The sequence below is a fragment of the Saccostrea echinata genome, unplaced genomic scaffold, assembly GCF_033153115.1.
Source record: "Saccostrea echinata isolate AGI-Se365-2 ecotype Australia unplaced genomic scaffold, CSIRO_AGI_Sech_v1 ptg000042l, whole genome shotgun sequence".
NCBI classification, from domain to species: Eukaryota; Metazoa; Mollusca; class Bivalvia; order Ostreida; family Ostreidae; genus Saccostrea; species Saccostrea echinata.
In genome coordinates, this window is record NW_026889791.1 from 4,487,249 (window position 1) to 4,501,519 (window position 14,271).

The 14,271-nt window shown below is 36.0% G+C and overlaps 1 protein-coding gene across 1 annotated transcript in view; it reads left to right on the forward strand.

The window, feature by feature from the left end:
• The window catches only part of LOC133201200 (dynein axonemal heavy chain 2-like), a 48,497-nt gene that overhangs the window by 21,887 nt on the left and 12,339 nt on the right, over positions 1-14,271 (forward strand). The window contains exons 32-53 of the mRNA XM_061336996.1: positions 72-368; positions 550-730; positions 1,060-1,187; positions 1,316-1,468; positions 3,161-3,286; positions 3,833-4,048; positions 4,345-4,462; positions 4,545-4,825; positions 5,326-5,484; positions 6,473-6,717; positions 6,909-7,107; positions 7,237-7,461; positions 7,553-7,657; positions 8,337-8,525; positions 8,638-8,723; positions 8,872-9,002; positions 9,228-9,377; positions 10,214-10,381; positions 10,763-10,923; positions 12,637-12,776; positions 12,969-13,101; positions 13,877-14,022. Of these exons, the coding sequence (XP_061192980.1) occupies positions 72-368; positions 550-730; positions 1,060-1,187; positions 1,316-1,468; positions 3,161-3,286; positions 3,833-4,048; positions 4,345-4,462; positions 4,545-4,825; positions 5,326-5,484; positions 6,473-6,717; positions 6,909-7,107; positions 7,237-7,461; positions 7,553-7,657; positions 8,337-8,525; positions 8,638-8,723; positions 8,872-9,002; positions 9,228-9,377; positions 10,214-10,381; positions 10,763-10,923; positions 12,637-12,776; positions 12,969-13,101; positions 13,877-14,022 (3,737 nt within the window). The remainder of the gene's footprint in view (positions 1-71; positions 369-549; positions 731-1,059; positions 1,188-1,315; positions 1,469-3,160; positions 3,287-3,832; positions 4,049-4,344; positions 4,463-4,544; positions 4,826-5,325; positions 5,485-6,472; positions 6,718-6,908; positions 7,108-7,236; positions 7,462-7,552; positions 7,658-8,336; positions 8,526-8,637; positions 8,724-8,871; positions 9,003-9,227; positions 9,378-10,213; positions 10,382-10,762; positions 10,924-12,636; positions 12,777-12,968; positions 13,102-13,876; positions 14,023-14,271) is intronic.

The following is a 14,271-nucleotide window of genomic DNA, read 5'->3' on the forward strand; positions in this document are numbered from 1 at the left end:
TTAGAGAGCAAAGAGCATACAAATCAAGGGTACCTTGTTCATTTACTATCTATTTCTATATTTTGTTATAGCCCCCAATCGATAACTGTGTTGTGAAGCAGACTAATACACAGTTCCCTTATGGCTATGAGTACCTGGGAAATTCTGGTCGTCTAGTCATCACCCCACTCACTGACAGATGTTACGTTACCCTGACAACAGCACTTCACCTCCATCGAGGAGGGAGTCCTAAAGGCCCCGCAGGAACAGGAAAAACAGAGACTGTCAAAGATTTGGGCAAATCCCTGGGCATGTACGTCATTGTTGTCAACTGCTCCGAGGGTTTGGATTACAAATCTATGGGCAAAATGTTCTCAGGTCTAGCCCAGGTATGTTTATGTGAATGTGTACTTTGTGATACACAGATTGACTTTTTTAAGATCTCCATCAAAGCCATTATATATCTGGTTGTCAGTTGCTAATTGGTGACAAGACTTTTCTTTAAGTAACCATTCATCATTTATGTTCAAGTTATTTTAGAAATAGATTGAATGAACATATTTCTTACAGACTGGTGCATGGGGTTGCTTTGACGAGTTTAACAGAATCAATATTGAGGTGCTGTCTGTAGTTGCCCAGCAGATCCTGGCCATTTTACTGGCCTTGTCAACTGGACAAGCCAGATTTGTGTTTGAGGGAAGAGAAATTGATCTGGTGTGGTCTTGTGGAATCTTCATCACAATGAATCCAGGTGAGACACCTATTTATATGATATACAGCATCACTGGTCATTTTTGCGGGTTTCCTGTTTTTACAGAATTTTGAACTTTTATCAAAATTACAACAACAACAAAAAAAATAAAATTGCAAAATATTCAAATCTATCTTTCTGGTATTCCATTTTGAATGAAATCGCATAAAGTGCAAACTTGAAAATTAGAATGGTAAATTTGAATTATTGAGAATTGCAAAAAAAATTGAACCCCAGCCATGATTCATTAAACCGATTTTTCTACAGTGTGTTTTGATATGACATGTTGTGACACTGGCTGATTGACCTGACTAATCTGTGTTTTCTAGGATATGCCGGTAGAACAGAATTACCAGACAACTTGAAATCCATGTTCCGTCCCATTGCTATGGTTGTTCCAGACTCTGCCATGATCTCTGAAATCATTCTGTTTGGAGAAGGCTTTGGAAATACCAGGGTACAAGATATTCTCTTATGTTGAATAAAAAAGAAATTGAATTTCCTTCCCTCTGATTTCAAAAATAATTCTCTATGCAATAGTAGAGCACAAGGAAATACACAAATCCTTAAAATTTTTCTTTGCAGGTTCTTGCCAAGAAAGTGTACACTCTGTATTCCTTGGCCGAGCAGCAGTTGTCCAAACAGGATCACTATGACTTTGGTTTACGTGCCTTAGTGTCCGTGTTGAGATACGCAGGTGCCAAGAAGAGGTCCAATCCCAACATGCCTGATGAAGAGGTTTGTTAATGAAATTTGGAACATTTTGGAACATAGTTCGAAATTTTTTAGCTCACCAGAGCTGAAAGCTCAAGTGAGCTTTTCTGATCACCCGTTGTCCGTCGTCCGTCCGTCTGTCCGTCTGTCCGTCCGTCTGTAAACTTTTCACATTTTCAACTTCTTCTCAAGAACCACTGGGCCAATTTTAACCAAACTTGGTACAAAGTATCCTTGGGGGAAGGGGAGTTTAAATTGTTAAAATAAAGGGCCAAGTCCCCTTACAAGGGGAGATAATCAAGAAAAGACAAAAATAGGGTGGGGTCATAAAAAAATCTTCTTCTCAAGAACCACTGGGCCAGAAAAGCTGAAACTTATATGGAAGCATCCTGGGATAGTGTAGATTCTAAATTGTTAAAATCATGACCCCCGGGGGTAGGGCGGGGCCACAATAGGGAATCCAAGTTTTACATTGAAATATATAGGAGAAATCTTTAAAAATCTTCTTCTCAAGAACCACTGGGCCAGAAAAGCTGAAACTTATGTGGAAGCATCCTGGGGTAGTGTAGATTCTAAATTGTTCAAATCATGACCCCCGGGGGTAGGGCGGGGCCACAATAGGGAATCCAAGTTTTACATTGAAATATATAGGAGAAATCTTTAAAAATCTTCTTCTCAAGAACCACTGGGCCAGAAAAGCTGAAACTTATGTGGAAGCATCCTGGGGTAATGTAGATTCTAAATTGTAAAAATCATGACCCCCGGGGGTAGGGCGGGGCCACAATAGGGAATCCAAGTTTTACATTGAAATATATAGGAGAAATCTTTAAAAATCTTCTTCTCAAGAACCACTGGGCCAGAGAAGCTGAAACTTATGTGGAAGCATCCTTGTGTAGTGTAGATTCTAAATTGTTCAAATCGTGACCCTCGGGGGTAGGGTGGGGCCACAATAGGGAATCCAAGTTTTACATTGAAATATATAGGAGAAATCTTTAAAAATCTTCTTCTCAAGAACCACTGAGCCAGAAAAGCTGAAACTTATGTGGAAGCATCCTGAGGTAGTGTAAATTCTAATTTTTTCAAATCATGACCCCCGGGGTTAGGGCGGGGCCATAATAGGGAATACAAGTTTTACATTGAAATATATAGGAAAAATCTTTAAAAATCTTCTTTTCAAGAACCACTGAGCCAGAAAAGCTGAAACTTACGTGGAAACATCCTCAAGTAGTGTACACTCTAAATTGTTCAAATCATGACCCCGGGGATGGGGGGGGGGGCACAACAGGGAAACAGGGAATCCCAAGTTTTACATTGAAATATATAGGAAAAATCTTTAAAAACCTTCTCAAGAACCACTGGACCAGAAAAACTGAAACTTATGTGGAAGCATCCTGGGGTAGTGTAGATTCTAAATTGTTCAAATCATGGCCCCTGGGGGTAGGGCGGGGCCACAATAGGTATTACATGGGGGGAAGTCTGGTAATAAACAGCATGGCCAAAGTTACTCAGGTGAGCGATGTGGCCCATGGGCCTCTTGTTAAACAAATTAGTTTAGTGCTTTTGTTTTCTTTGTGTGTTTGAATTAATAAAGATTAGCTTTACTTCAAACTTTACTGCAGATATGAAAATTTAGAATTTTTTCATTGAATGGAATACTCTGATTAGCTGCAAAAAGGAATGTAGCACTTTAAACAAAGTACGTGGCATGTTTTACAGATCTTACTCCTGTCCATGAAGGATATGAATGTGGCTAAGCTTACATCCACAGATCTGCCACTGTTTAATGGCATTATGTCGGACCTTTTCCCAGGAATAGAAACTCCCACCATTGACTACTCGGAGGTAACCTACTTCGTTTCAACAAGAAGATAGTTCAATTTTCAACATAGAACTGTGTTAATTCAACTTTCAAAAATTGCATATGTATGGAATTCAGAGCCTTCTGTCTCCAGTGTGAGATCTACATATATAATTTCATTGTTTCTTATGTTTTAAATGATTTTCTTCCTGCAAATTTTTGACAAGTCTCAAGACATTTTCTTAAATTTTAACGATGGATCAAAAACATGTCTTGATCTAGATTGGTGATTATTCTTACCTGATAGTTTGGGAATTTTTTGTGAATTGGTTTAAATTTCACTATTAAATAAAATCAAATACTGGTAGTGAATAAAGTTATCAGATCATAGAGTAAAATATCTGTCAGAAGGCTCACATCTATAATGTGAAACTAAAACCATTGTGATTGATACCCTAATGTAACAAATCATGAAATTTTGGACCCTGGAATAATATTGATGTACAGCATATCATGTGACATCCCCCCCCCCCCCCCCCCCCCCAAAAAAAAGGAAAAAAATTCTTATCGTGTTTACATTATGACTTCAGATGAAGAAAGCTATTCAGGCGGAGCTAAAGAATAACAGTCTGCAGGTCAACACCCATACAGTAACAAAGATCATACAGCTGTACGAGACAAAGAGCTCTCGTCACTCTGTGATGATTGTGGGTGGTACCCAGTCAGGAAAAACAGTTAGCTGGCGAATGTTACAGTCGGCCATGACAAGACTGAACAAAGAGGGAGCGGCTTATCAGGCAGTCAAGGTAAATCTTACTCTAGGCCTGTAGAAAGGGGGAAGTTCAGAAGGGGGGAGGGAGAGGCATTCTGTCTCGGAAGTTACTGATACTTTGGTAATGGACTATCCTATAGAAAGCTCAGAATTTTGCATTGTGCCACTTGAATAGTTTAAAGGTTGAAGTTTATGAAATTTGATTGAGTCTAAATATCTCTTTTATTTTTGATTTAATTCAGCATATGATTAGATGAGCATTGAAGATTCATTTATGTTTTTTTTTAAATGTTAATTCATTTATCCTTATATAGAGGTTAATTATTTCAGGACTTTCCTCTGAATCCCAAGTCTCTGTCTCTAGGAGAGCTTTATGGTGAATTTGACATCAATACAAATGAGTGGACAGACGGTGTACTGTCAAGTGTGATGAGGCAGACCTGTGCAGGTTAATATCTAACATTCACAGATTTCACTGTATACGGCTGGCATTTTAAAGTAATTTTAATAATTAAGTGTTTGTTGATTAGATGAGAAGCCAGATGAGAAGTGGCTGGTCTTTGATGGACCAGTGGACACTCTTTGGATAGAAAGCATGAACTCAGTGATGGACGACAATAAAATTCTGACCCTGATCAATGGCGAGCGCATTGCTATGCCTGAACAAGTGTCTCTTCTGTTCGAGGTGGAGGATCTAGCAGTGGCTTCCCCTGCCACCGTGTCTCGATGTGGTATGGTGTACGCAGATTACCAAGACATAGGCTGGCAGCCATATGTAGAATCCTGGTTGGAAAAGAAAAAGGAGAATAAGGTAATAGACTATTTAGAAAAGATTTTCTTCCTCCTTATAAAATTTTTGGCCCTTATCAAAGTAATATTACCTTATATTTACATTTCCAAATATTTTTCCTTAAGATTCTTTGCAAATTAGAAAAAGTTCATATTCTCATGAACTACTGTTGGATAAGTAAGAAAATTACCATTGTGATGTGATTGAAGACAAAAAAGAGTGCAAACTTTTTCAAAAGTGATCATTGAATGACAAAAATATGTGGCAAGTCATCAGAAAAATAATGTAAATAAATATAAGATATGAATTTAATTTTTGAGACTTCATGAGGTGCATGAACTACAACGCTTCACATCCTGCATATTTATCATGAAGCGCTAATGCGCTTCATGAAATATGCAGGCGTGAAGTGTCGTAGTTCATGTCCTCATGAATTCTCAAAAATAAAATTCATCTCTTAAATTAGCAATGTAAGTAACAAGAAATGAATATTAATGGATTTTTTTTTTTACTATTATCAGCCTTTGGTGGAAGAACTCCGTAGACTGTTTGATAAGTACCTGGTTAAGATCCTGGAATTCAAGCGTGCAAACTGCAAGGAGTTGATTCCAATTGCACAGCTTAATGGTGTCTCATCTCTCTGTAAATTATTTGATGCCCTTGGAACAGTAGAAAATGGGGTAAGTTTGCTGTTCATCTTATTTTCCTCTTTCAAATTAACTTTTATGCTTCTTGTATACAAGCTGATATGGAACATTGTATGATTTTAAAAAAAAAACATGAGTTGACTGTATGCATCTTGTCATATTTTTATAAAGCAATTATTACATTTCCAATGGGACTTCTGATGGGAAAGTTTCACATTCATGTTTCAACTGAAGACTGCAGGGTCATATGTTGTATTTATATTTTAAAAAGTAAACAGCTAAAATCATGTTAAATGTTAGATTTCTTATGTGGTTAAGCTTTCAGCTTTGTTCCAGATCTAGGTCAAGGTCATACTAAGATACCAAGTTTCTTATATTTTAAAGTAAAATGGTAGTTTAAAGTTGGAATATAAATTATTTGTCACTGAATGCTAAAGTGAATGTTTCAAATATTTTATTTTAATAATAATAATGCAAGCTTAGTTTGCTTTATGTTTTTTTTTTTTATGAACTTGTGTTTGATTGCATTTGTACCTCTTATAAAAAAATCAGTACAGTAAAACTTGGTTATAGCAAAGTCCTTGGGACCTGTGAATTTACTTTGCTATATCTGTAATTCATTATATCCGTATAACGAATTTGTTAAAGTATATATATAACAAATTCGCAATATGCATCTTTTCCTTCAAGTAAGACTACCAAATATGTACTGGATGGTATTAAATAAAAATTTTCCTTGGGGTACTAAAGATTTCTGATGAATTGAATTTCAAATCTATATGGTTATGAAAAATAATGTCAGTCTAATTTTTCTGAATTTTAAGATTTTGATAATTCGCTTTAAGAGTTTGATTTTCTTTATTTTTAATCTCTATGTGACACAAAATCAGTTCGCTTTATTCGCAATTCGTTATATCAGAGTTCATTATAACGGTAATATTTTCCTAGGATTTGTTAAGAATTTGCTGGGGATTCCAAAAAACTTCGCTTTTACTGTATTTTCTAATCATTCCTCCTTCAGGTGGACCCCAATGACAGTGAAAATTTTGTCAGGATGGTGGAGCTGTGGTTCCAGTTCTGCATGATCTGGTCTATCTGTGGCTCTGTTGATGAAGATGGACGTAAAAAAATTGACAATTACATTCGTGAAATGGAGGGGACATTCCCCAACAAAGACATGATTTATGAATACTTTGTTGATCCTAAGGGCAAGACCTGGGTCCACTGGGAAGATAAGTTAAAGGCAGGGTGGAAATACCAGCCAAAGTAAGAAATTTAGGCTTCTGTATGGTGTTGAGAAGTTATTTCAATGCATGTTCAGAAAGGCATATTTCAAATCTAGCTTGTAGCAAACCATATTAAGTTTTTGTAACATATTGAATTTTTCAGATTGAGTGTTACTCAGAGGGATAATGTCTGCTGTAATCCACAGTGACAATTTCTTTTTTTTATTTCAGTGTGCCTTTCTTCAAATTGATAGTACCTACTGTAGACACAGTGCGTTATCAGTACTTGGTGTCCACACTTGTGCGCTCCTTTAACCCAGTCATGGTAGTAGGACCCGTGGGAACAGGAAAGACTTCCATGGTAGAAAACACTCTCTCCAAACTTGATCCAAAGACCTACAGCTTCCTTACAGTCAACATGTCTGCTCAGGTATAAAGCTTACCTTTTAATCAGGGATCCTGTTTTTATTGGATATTCTCAGAATTGTGAATGGAATGATCAATCTCAGACATCACATAGTTGTTATCAGTTTTGCTATGATCCTTTTGTTGTGTTTAGACCTCCTCCAACAATGTACAAGACATCATTGAGAGTCGTGTAGAGAAGAGAACTAAGGGTGTGTATGTCCCCATTGGTGGAAAGAAACTGTTGACTTTTATGGATGACTTCAACATGCCAGCTAAGGACACATTTGGCTCTCAGCCACCTCTAGAACTGATGAGACTTTGGTTAGATTATGGCTTCTGGTATGACAGAGAAAAACAAACCCAGAAATACATCAAGGTAAATTATTATTGTTAGATCTGAAAATTTTCATGCATAAAAGATTTCAGAATAATGTGCCTGAGAGTCTATTTTTATACTTGCTTTCTAGGACATGTTCCTATTGGCTGGTATGGGACCCCCCGGGGGTGGCAGAATGGTCATCTCAAGACGACTCCAGAGTCGCTTCAATCTCATCAACATGACATTCCCACATGTAAGTTAGACTGTTTACATTGACATTCCCACATGTAAGTTAGACTGTTTACATTGACATTCCCACATGTAAGTTAGATTGTTTACATTGACATTCCCACATGTAAGTTAGATTGTTTACAATGATGTTTCCACATGTACGTTAGATTGTTTCCAATGACATTCCCACATTAAGTTAGATTGTTTCCAATGACATTCCCACATGTAAGTTAGATTGCTTACAATGACTCTCCCATATGTAAGTTAGATTACAAGTTAGTTTTATTTAATATTACTGGGATATTTTTACTCTGCAATTTTTTCACTCTATTTACCTGTTGATATGGTGGATAGGCAAACACAATCTGGTCCTGACCAATATATCAAACCCAAGAATCTAAGGGAGCAAAAATTGCTCCAGACAAATTTTCAATAGGAAGATTTATAATATGATTGGAGAAAATTTCCTGATGCACACTTGTGGAATTGATGTAAATGGAATATTTTGCAGTTAGTAAAAAAAAAAACAATATTTGTAATAATGCATTGTCGCAAGCCACGGGTTTTGTGTCCATTCTATTTCCACAAACCCGTGGGTTTGTGGAAATAGAATGGACACAAAACCTGTGGCTTGCAACGATGGTAATAATGACCTGTGATTAAATAGCGATTTACTGTATCCTAATGGATTTTGTTATTAGGAGTCCCAGATCAAGAGAATTTTTGGAAGCATGATAAACCAAAAGCTGCAGGACTTTGAGGAGGAGGTGAAGCCTATTGGGGACATAATGACCCAGGCCACCATTGAGATGTACGAGGCAGTGGTTCAGAAGTTCCTCCCCACTCCAACAAAGATTCACTACCTCTTCAACTTACGGGATATATCCAAGGTTGCCTTGTCCTTCTATGGATTAGAGAACTTTTAAAACTATACATATACTTTTTCATTCATTTTGCTAATACTGTGATGAAAGCAAATAAATAAGACCATTTGAATTTCAGATTTTCCAAGGGCTTCTCAGAGCTCATAAGGATTTCCATGACACGAAACATGCCATGACGAGACTTTGGATTCATGAATGCTTCAGGTAATGTTCAAGGTGGTATCACATTGACCCAGCATGTTTTACAAAGATACTAATCCCCCCCCCCCCCCCCAAATAAATAAATTTCAATCTTCATTCTTCAATCTTCATTTAAGAAAGTATTTGTAATACTTGTGATTGTATTTTACAGGGTGTTTTCTGATCGTCTGGTAGAAGAGAGGGACACTGAGACATTTGTTAACTTGATGACAGAGAAGCTGGGAACACTGTTTGATCAGACTTACCATAATATATGTCCCAACAAGCAACCACCTATTTTTGGTGGGTGATATTTGAATTACTTATTCCAATTCAATTAAAATTGAAAAATTTGCAAAGAAAACAATTCCAGCTCATAAATATTTTTAGTTACAAAACAGGTTACAGACTTTTAAAGGTGTATTAAACAGGAAACCTTATGTTACTGGTTTCTTTTGTATGTAGGAGGTTACTTGAATCCAGACAATATCAGTCATTACTGAGTTTCCTGGATTATTTTGTTTGTAGGGGATTACATGAATCCAGACAATGTGTATGAAGACATTCAGGATATAAATCAGCTGAAGAAACAGATGACGGACTTTCTGGAGGAATATAACAGTACCCCCGGAGTGGTCAACATGGATCTGGTGCTCTTCAGGGATGCTATAGAACATGGTAAGGAGCTCTGTTTCATTTGTTTATAAATGATTGGGAATTATAGTATTCTTTAATTGGTCAAGTTTATCTTTACTATGGTGCATCTCAAAGTGAATTTGCCCCATTAATCATTAATCTGGTTTTGATTAATTGATATTGACTGGAGATATGGGTGTTCTCAAACAATATGTTTCAAATCTATGAAACTGAGTAGCATTTCACAAGCCCATATAGGGGAGAGGGTCATTTCCTATCAGCTTATTGTAGAAAATGATGATGGAAATTCTACAAAAAAAAAAAAACATTCTTACGCGGTAATAGCAATGCACATTTGCTTTAAAAAATATATTTATATGTATTCTAACTGCCACAGGATTTATAGTTGATTAAAATTTTGCCTGATTGTTTAAAGTAGATGGTACTGAGTTTTGATTTTGGTCTACTTGTAACATAATGGACCTTAACAGACATTGCTCAACCCTGGCCTTTGGTCTAACAGACCAGGGCCATATTGTCACAAGTAGATCAAAGTCAGTAGTAATATGTATAAAGTACTAGTTTCAAAAACAAGTTTCTTTTTATGGAAATGCCAATAAAGATGTTTCAAGATATATGAAATTTAACCTAGATGCTGGAATTAAAAGAGATGTTCAGACTAGGGTATAATGTAACATCTTTTGTGTCAGCAGTACCAACAGAAATGAATTTAAATCAATTTAATTCACAAAAAATGTATATCATTACTAATATGCAAGAATTCAAAACTTCAGAATCTTCATGTTTAATGCATAGATTTGGAATTTTTCCACTTCTGAGTTCTTTTAAGTGAATTAACTGAGTTGTTTGTTATACAGTGTCTAAGATTGTTCGAGTGATCCGTCAGCCCCGTGGCAACATGCTGTTGATAGGAATTGGAGGGAGTGGTCGACAGAGTCTAACCAGACTGGCAGCCTACATCTGTGAATATACATCATTCCAGATCGAGGTCACCAAACATTACCGCTCCACAGAATTCAGAGATGGTCAGTATTTGTTGACTTGCAGAGACCTATATTTTTGATAAATTTTAGGGCATATGTTTTTCACATTTTGATAGTAGTTTTCACACCACAATATACCATTTAATTCCCTTACCCTTAATCTTCAAAAGGTGAAAGTTTGAATGATAAAAAGTGTGATTACATGCACATTTAAACACATTTGATAGGAACTTCTCAATGGATATATTTTATCAAATTCTGATTATTTAGAACACATGGCCATCACTTTAAATTTTGGTAAAGGTTCAGATGATGATTGGAAACTTTTTTCTTTTTAACTTGTAATAAAGTTTATAATTTAATTTACCTTTTATCTAGAATTGTTACTCAGATAAATATATATAAACAAATTCTGTTGTGTAGATCTGAAGAGACTGTACTGGCAGGCAGGAGTGGACAATAAGACATCAGTGTTTATTTTTAATGACACCCAAGTGGTGGAGGAGGGATTTTTGGAGGATATTAATAATATCCTCAGTAGTGGGGAGGTGCCCAACCTCTACAAACCGGATGAATTTGAGGAGGTAACCCAGCACTGTGTCACCTGAACCTCAGTCACTGTGTTCTGTGTTTAGCTTGGCAGTCAAAACATAATCTTCTTGCATTGGTTTTATCAAGGAAGTCAGTTTATGTAATCTAGCATAGTTTTAAAAAACTGTGTGATGAAAATATATTGATAGTTTTGAACCATGTTAGCTGAGTTTACTGGTAATGTAAGCACTTCATGTTTTATAGAAGATGGGTTCCTGAATAAGCTTCCGTTGTTTGTGTGTTTTTCTGTGCACAGTGTTACATGTACCCATTGCCTTAACTATTATATGAGATGACTTACCTTTTCAAAATTCAGGATAGGTGAATGGAAGAGCACAGTGATTGAAGTCAATTATTATTTTTTTTAAAACATGCATTGAGGTGATGAATGTGAAAGCTTTTGTACCTACACATTATAGCTGTTGTGATGAATGTATCTGTTCACAATGTTGTAATTGGTGTGTGTTGGTAGACTAGAAATTTGGAGTGATGGAGATTAAGAATTGACCAATAACTGATGCACATTCAGAGCTCAACATTAACATTTGTCTGATTGGTACAAAAGTGGAAAATTTTCACAGGCAGGTGAATATTGCTTGGCACTTGTTGACAAGTGATTTTCAGTTAAGCCAACTTGTAGTAATGATTTTTTATCCTGGTTGTCAAACTCATTTGGAATCAAAGTTTTTGTTTTGCTCATTACTTTTGATTTTGAATAGTAGCCTGAAACTGACTCACGTATCCCAGACCATATCGAAAACTGAATATCATAAAGATCACATTTCTATTACATTCAAATTTCTTTGCATTAATTGATATTAAGTTCAAATTTACTTGCATTAATTGATATTTACTAATCAGAGGCTTTTATTCCTGCTCAAAGTTCCAGAGTAAGTTTTGTTTCAATTTTCATCAGGAAACCCCGGAAAATAAGAATGATGCCTGGTAAATGCCTCTTCTACTCAGATATATAAATTTCAGAATTGTCTATACTTCATGTACGCTCAGAATTGCAAATTTCTGCCAGATTCCACTAGTATTCTGTGTGGAATCTGACTTAAAAATTGTACAGGGACTCCTATATTAAAAAACAGGAGCCCCTATATTAAGAAATTCTCAGGCAAGTCAAAATCAAGTCTGGACAAATAAATTCCATGGACACTTGCCCAATTAAATAAATAGGAAAAAGTTAAATGTTGAGCTCTGACATTGCAGAAACATTGCTAACTACCTGGAACTCTACCGGAGACCATGTATATCCAAAATCTTAGTTGTTTAGAGTGAGGTAATACTGAGATATCTTTGGATATGCATGTAGTGGAGTACATTTTAATTATCAATACACTAGTTTCTTTCTCTTTGCTCATGGCTCAGTCAGCGGTGCAATCAACTTACTACACAAACATTGATAAAAGACAGTAAAAACTAATTGTATTTATAACTATATTAACATGTCAAGAAAGTAATGAAAGAGCTTGAGATAAATTTTTTTAAAAGGTATTCTATAGTGACATTATGGGGAAAGTGATAAAGCTGTAACACTTCTTGCTGTTGTGAACTAACAAATAAAACATTCACTTGAGCAAAGAGAAAGTAATCAGAAACACATAAGAGCAACCACATGATGTACATGTTTAGCAATGTATCACACAGTGTACATGCTATATGTTATTTGATCTTGTGCATCTTGTGTTTGACAATACCAGGTGCGAAATGCTCTGAGTGACATTGCCAAGAAAGAAGGGATCGATGACAGCCCTCAGAGCATTTTTGCATTCTTGATCGAGCGTGTACGAGCCAACATGCACATTGTGTTGTGTATGAGCCCAGTGGGAGAGCCTTTTAGGTAAGTGAGAAATCCTGGCATTTCTTAAAAAGTACAGGATTAAGTATATTGTTATAATTTATTTCAAACAATCAGCTTTTATCTATTAAGGTTCAAAAGATTCTTTGATTGCAAACCTAAAGATTATCATGATAAATAAGATAAACTGATTAAGACTATTCATTGCTACTGTATACCACCGTTTTCCCCCAGAAACCGGATTCGTATGTATCCCGCCTTTGTCAACTGTACAACCATTGACTGGTTCAGTGAGTGGCCTGCTGATGCCTTACTGGAAGTAGCAGACAAATATCTCAGTGAGATCACACTAGGCTCAGAGGAAGAGGTCAGTATAGACCCCCTCATGTTTATTAATCTCCTGATAGCTTGATATAATAAGGTGAATACAGGTAAGTAAGGTTGAGTTGGAGAACTTTAGAAAGGTGCCAATTTGAAATTTGAAGATCACTTAGTTTAAAGTCAAGATTATAATATGTTTGACCACTTGAATGTAAAACCATCAGTCTTTCAGTTTATTGACATGATCACTTGAATGTAAAACCATCAGTCTTTCAGTTTATTGACTTGATCACTTGAATGTAAAACCATCAGTCTTTCAGTTTATTGACATGATCACTTGAATGTAAAACCATCAGTCTTTCAGTTTATTGACATGATCACTTGAATGTAAAACCATCAGTCTTTCAGTTTATTGACTTGACCACTTGAATGTAAAACCATCAGTCTTTCAGTTTATTGACTTGACCACTTGAATGTAAAACCGTCAGTCTTTCAGTTTATTGACTTGACCACTTGAATGTAAAACCTTCAGTCTTTCAGTTTAATGATTTGAGAAGACAATAGATACAAAGAGATATTTCTAGCTTTTATATTCATTCTGTCACAGACCAAGGCCAAGGTTATCAATATGACAGAATCTACATGTAATGCTCAGATTGAACTTGACATTTTTAATATTATATGAATACATTTCATTTCAATTTCAGAATTCTCTAGCAGATTTTATTTGGTTAGATCTGATTATTTCCAGTCCAAAGATTCAGCCATTACAAATCCACATAAGTACACTTGGTAATAAATGGTCTTCCATGCAATTTCAGGACAAGTTGAAGCCATCCCTTGCCAAAATGTTCTCTGTGATGCATAAATCTGTGTCAGACTACTCAAAGAAGATGCTGGCTGAGCTCAGAAGGCACAATTATGTCACTCCCACCAACTACTTGGAGTTAGTGTCAGGATACAAAAAGTAAGTGCCTCACTCTCATGTTAAATACTGGATTGCCTCACACAGATTCTTTGTTCTCTTTTTACACTGAACAAAGGTAAGTTTCTGCAAAATGAGCAGTTATTTACTGTATACAGGGTTATTTTTGCATCATGTTTTTTTCGCCCTTTCACACTTGCAAATAATTTTGCCCCATTTTAAATTCGCCCAATCACAGTTTTGTTTAAGAAAATATACTGTGTTTTTTCAAATCGCCCCGTTTTAAATTTG